This window comes from Solanum pennellii, chromosome 7, assembly GCF_001406875.1.
Source record: "Solanum pennellii chromosome 7, SPENNV200".
NCBI classification, from domain to species: Eukaryota; Viridiplantae; Streptophyta; class Magnoliopsida; order Solanales; family Solanaceae; genus Solanum; species Solanum pennellii.
Genome location: NC_028643.1, coordinates 2,906,904 through 2,911,738, shown reverse-complemented (window position 1 = coordinate 2,911,738; position 4,835 = coordinate 2,906,904). Strand labels below are relative to the sequence as shown.

At 29.6% G+C, this 4,835-nt stretch overlaps 1 protein-coding gene across 1 annotated transcript; it reads right to left on the bottom strand.

The window, feature by feature from the left end:
• Positions 1-2,071: 2,071 nt before the first annotated feature.
• Positions 2,072-3,814, bottom strand: LOC107025899 (calmodulin-like protein 3). Its single transcript, XM_015226680.2, has one exon. The coding sequence runs from the start codon at positions 3,707-3,709 to the stop codon at positions 3,044-3,046; it is 666 nt and encodes a 221-aa protein (XP_015082166.1). The 5' UTR covers positions 3,710-3,814; the 3' UTR covers positions 2,072-3,043.
• Positions 3,815-4,835: the final 1,021 nt, after the last annotated feature.

Sequence of the window (4,835 nt, the reverse complement as noted above, 5' to 3'; positions counted from 1 at the left end):
TTTGCATTCTTGTTAGATTATGTTTTAATTCAATAATATTCAACTCTGTTGCAACTATAACAACAATATATCCAGTGTAAATCTACAAGCGGAATATTCTGTTCTGTTGCATATGTTAGGTAGTTGAAATGACCTCCCAATTCCAACACCTTTAAAACTTAAAGAAGTTATTGTGTGTATTCTCAAGCGTCTATTACTATAAGTTAATTACATAAACTATGTCACCACCTTTGATTATAAACATTAGCTTCAATTTGAAAGCATGAGGCTTAACAAATTTGTGAAGGCTAATGTGTCTAATCGGAGGATATGATACATTTAAGTGGTTAACTTAATTACGTAATGAGTGCTCAAGAATACATAATAGGAACACTTCATTACACTTTTTTTTAGGTGTTCAGTCAAAGCAAAAATGATCTGAGTGCTTTAATAATAAAATTTACTGACAAGTTTGACGATAAATGTTCTACTTTACCTAAGAACACTGTGTTCTTCAAAATTTGTGCTTTTGTTTTATAAAATTTTAGTAGTTGAACATGGCCCCAATTAATTATAGTAACAAGTGGTTTAGATTTCTTTATCATGTGTGGGTGTTCCTAGATGTGAGATCCACATTAACACCAACTTAAACTCTTTTTTTAAACCACCATTATTGTAGTTTTGACTAGTACTTTCTTTTCTAGGTGGTTATTATTATTATTACTATAAATAGCTCACATTTAGTAAAGAATAATTAGGTATTACTCATTATTTTTTCTATAACTTAAGGGTGTATTTGTTACTCTATGTCCATATTATCCCCTATTCAAAAGTATTTTCTTATTTTTCATGTTCGGTTGACTAAATTTCTAGAAACTATTTTTTTAAGAAAATGACTTTCTTAATGAAAGTAGAGAAAACAATTTATATAAATGATATTCTATGTTTACAGTATCTTCTCCATCCATCCAACACCTTCAATCCCTACCCCTTGGCCCTTGATCATTTCAACTCCGCCACCCTCAAAGGCTTTTATAGTGTTTCGCTATATAACAGATGAGTTCTGGTGAGATATTTTGAGTGATAAATGATACGTAAAATTGGACTAGGCTTTTGACCCTTTAGTATACGGCAACTACAATTTTATAGATGACTTTATGAAGACAGAGAGACTTTGAAATGTCACAATCATATTAATAAGTCAATGTTTTGTGGTTGCAAGACATCAACTTGTGAGACTAGACTTAGTCTAGAATTTATATGATATATTACCACAATTGAGAATGAGTATTATTCAAAGTCTACCTTTAAAGTCTCAGGTGAAATAAAGACAATTACTCATTTTTTTTCAAACTAATGGTTACCGTTAAGTCAAAATCATCTCGAAGCTAAAATGAAAAGTGTAAAGTTTTTGCATCTTTTTATAATCGCAAGATTAAAATTTTCACTAAAAGTTCAGACTAGAATTAATTGATCGGTTCTCCCTTAGTTAATAACCCGTGAGTGACCATTCTTGATTTGCGCCGCATAGGGACTTATTCAAGGGAAGCATTTCCGATCAAAGATTTTTTCACACCAAGAATTGAATTCGAGAACTCTGGTTAAGGGAGGAATGACTTCATCCACTGCACCATATCTTTTGGTGATACTGTTTGAATAATTTTGGTTTTACTAGGCTTTTAATTATGAGACTTCTTCTGATTTTCTTTTTATAGTGCCGTTAAAGAGTTCGAAAATTAGATATATACCAAGTCAACTTCTTTAATCAAACTTTTATCACAACAACAATAATCTAATTGGTGTAAGTCCTTATTCGTACTATTTCAAAGATAAAGAAGTTATTGTCAGTAAACACTTCGGCTCAGAGAAAAGAAGTAACAAAAGTATGAGATAGAGTGTATTAGTAAAAGCAAAAACACTCTATCTAACAAATTATTAGCCATATCAAAACCTTAGCACTTGTCTATTCTACAGTTGTATATAAAATGTTGCAAGTATCAAGATCTACAATATAATTATCTTTTTTTTCTAATAAAGATCTTTAATTTGATCATGAATTAACAGGTACCATAAACAAAAAAAAACAAGTCAATTAATAAACAAAACATATAATGTGTCAGTACAACCATAAAATTTGTCTGCTTTGAAAACAACACAATCTGATCAAATACAGAACCACAAGTGTGATAATGCTTCTTAATTTTCTCTAAATCCAACTAGTTAAAGAAAAAAAAAACAAATAATCTTAGTTGACTTAACTAGACCTAGATCCAATCTTAAACTTAAGCAAATTCTATGAGAAATTAAAGAAAAAGTAACTAACTATACACAATCCACTCAATGCAAGTTATTTTTTCCTATTTGTACAATCTTGAAGATAAGAAAAGTAACCTTGCTCAAGTAGTTGATCATCTTCGTCATCGACTGATACTTAGATTGAAGAAGGGTAAGTGAAAACACTAAATTGACGATTCAAATCATGTTGAAGAGCAAGTAAAAACACTAAGACCAAAGGATTTGAGTCACGCTCGAAGATAAGTGAAAATACTGTTGATCACTCTAGGGTTGGGATGGAAAAAAAAAGATATCATATGACTTAAACGGTTCAAGTCACACTGGAGGGTAAGTAAAAACACTGAAGGTTGAGAGTTCGAATCATGCTGAAGGATAAGTGAAAACACTAAGATCACAATACAGGATAAGTGAAAATACTATTTGTTCATACTGAATTGACGATTTAAGTCATGTTGGAGGGTTGAGAGTTCGAAACATGCTGAAGGATAAGTGAAAACACTAAGATCACGATAGAGGGTAAGTGAAAATACTATTGATCATACTGAATTGACGGTTTAAGTCACGTTGGAGGGTTGAGAGTTCGAGACATGCTTAAGGATAAGTGAAAACACTAAGATCATAAAACACGGTTGATCATACTGAATTGACGGTTCAAGTCACGTTGGAGGGTAAGTGAAAACACTGTTGATCGGGGTTTGGAAAAAGAAAAAAAAAAGGAATCTTGAATACTAGTACTAGTAGTTTGTAACATAAATGGAATTTCCCCTTCCTAAGGAATTGGAATAAGCCTTCCACCATTTCTCATCATCTTCTTGAATTCATCAAAATTCACCATTCCATCACCATCAACATCAACATTCCTAATCATTTCTTTACAATCATCTAATCTCTTACCTTGATTTAACCCCAAAGATGAAAGCACTTTACTCAATTCTTCCTCAGATATCAATCCATTTTTATCACAATCAAACACATCAAAAGCATCTTTCAAATCCCCTTCTTCCACACCCCCTTCTTCTTCTTCACTAACAACTTTCTCAATCCCCAAGAAACTATGACAAAGTTCATAAAACTCATCAATATCAATAAACCCATCTTTATTAAAATCAACTTTTTCAACCATTTCAAGAATATCTCCATCTTCCATAAAAATCCCAATATTCTTAAGTGACTGTTTCAATTCTTGTTTTGTTATATACCCATCATTGTTCTTGTCAAATGTTGCAAAAACACCACTCAACTCAACTTTTGAGCTCTTTTTTTCAACAAAGATTGAATCTTTATTGATAAAAGGGGTTGTTGGGGTTAGGGTTTGAGGTTTAACAGAGAGGGAAAAGATCCAAGATTGAAACTTTTTTGTGGGAAAATTGAAAAGGGTTGTAATTAAACCAACAATGAAGAGAAATGCTAAGAAAAGAAGGCTAATTGTTAACATTTTCTTGATTCTTGAAGAGGATTTCAATGGAACAGAAAAAATGAAGAAAAAAAAAAAGGCTTCTTTGAGTTGTTTTGTAAAATGAAATTAAATTTATGTAAAGAGAAAATATAAACGCGTTGGTTTGGTGATTTAGCTTTAACTTTTCTATTTATTATCATTAGTATACATCTTTCGTCTCATTTTACGTGACATCGCTTAATTTGTTATCTGTTATTAAGTAAAAAAAAAATTAAAATTTATAATCTAAAACAATTTTTAAAAGTAAACGGTCATTTAAAATTTAAAATAAAATAATATTATTTTTTTAAAAAAAAATATATCACGTAAAATAAAACGATAAGAATATAAATTTTTAAATGTTGATTCCACCCAAAATTTTAAAAAGAAAGAACGCGTGAAATAATAAATAAGTGTAAATTATTTCAAACTCTAAACGCGTTGCTTCCATCAATTTTGGAGAGTGATGGGTGGGGTGGGGGGTGGGGGTTATAGAATTTAATTAAATTAATATTTTTCTACTTTTTAGAGTTAAATCTTGCTTGTACGTTACACTAAAACCTAAAGTCATAAATAATATTACATTATTTCATTCGTTTTAATCTAGATATCTTAGTTTAGTTTGTTACGAGATTTTTAGAATCGAAATTCTTGAACTTTAAGAATAATAATATACCCTATATGAGTTTTATGGAGAGTTTGAAAGGGTAGTGTATAAAAAGTTTTATTTCTATTTTGTAAAGATAAATATATTATTTTTATACGATCCTCGATTGAGTAAAAATATAAAAATTAAGTGTTTAAAATAAATATAATAATGTAGTTTTTCTGAAAAATAACTGAGAAGAGAACAAATAACAACAAAAATAATATGATAATTGAAGCAAATGAAATAATAGTAAACATTGATAAGAGAACTAGATAATACTCGACTAACTATTAATTTTCTATTTTAATTCTCGACCTCCATGTGTGTCAATATTTGATTTTAGATTTGTCACGTAAGTTACGTCATTGAGCTAACACACTACATCAATCGCCATAATTTTAAATCTTATAATCTTAAATTAAATATATATATATTTATGATCTTAAATTTACCACGTAAAATATTAAAATTAAAACT

Coding starts and splice junctions, on each gene's coding strand:
- LOC107025899 (XM_015226680.2), bottom strand. CDS start 3,709: ATGTTAACAATTAGCCTTCTTTTCTTAGCATTTCTCTTCATTGTTGGT.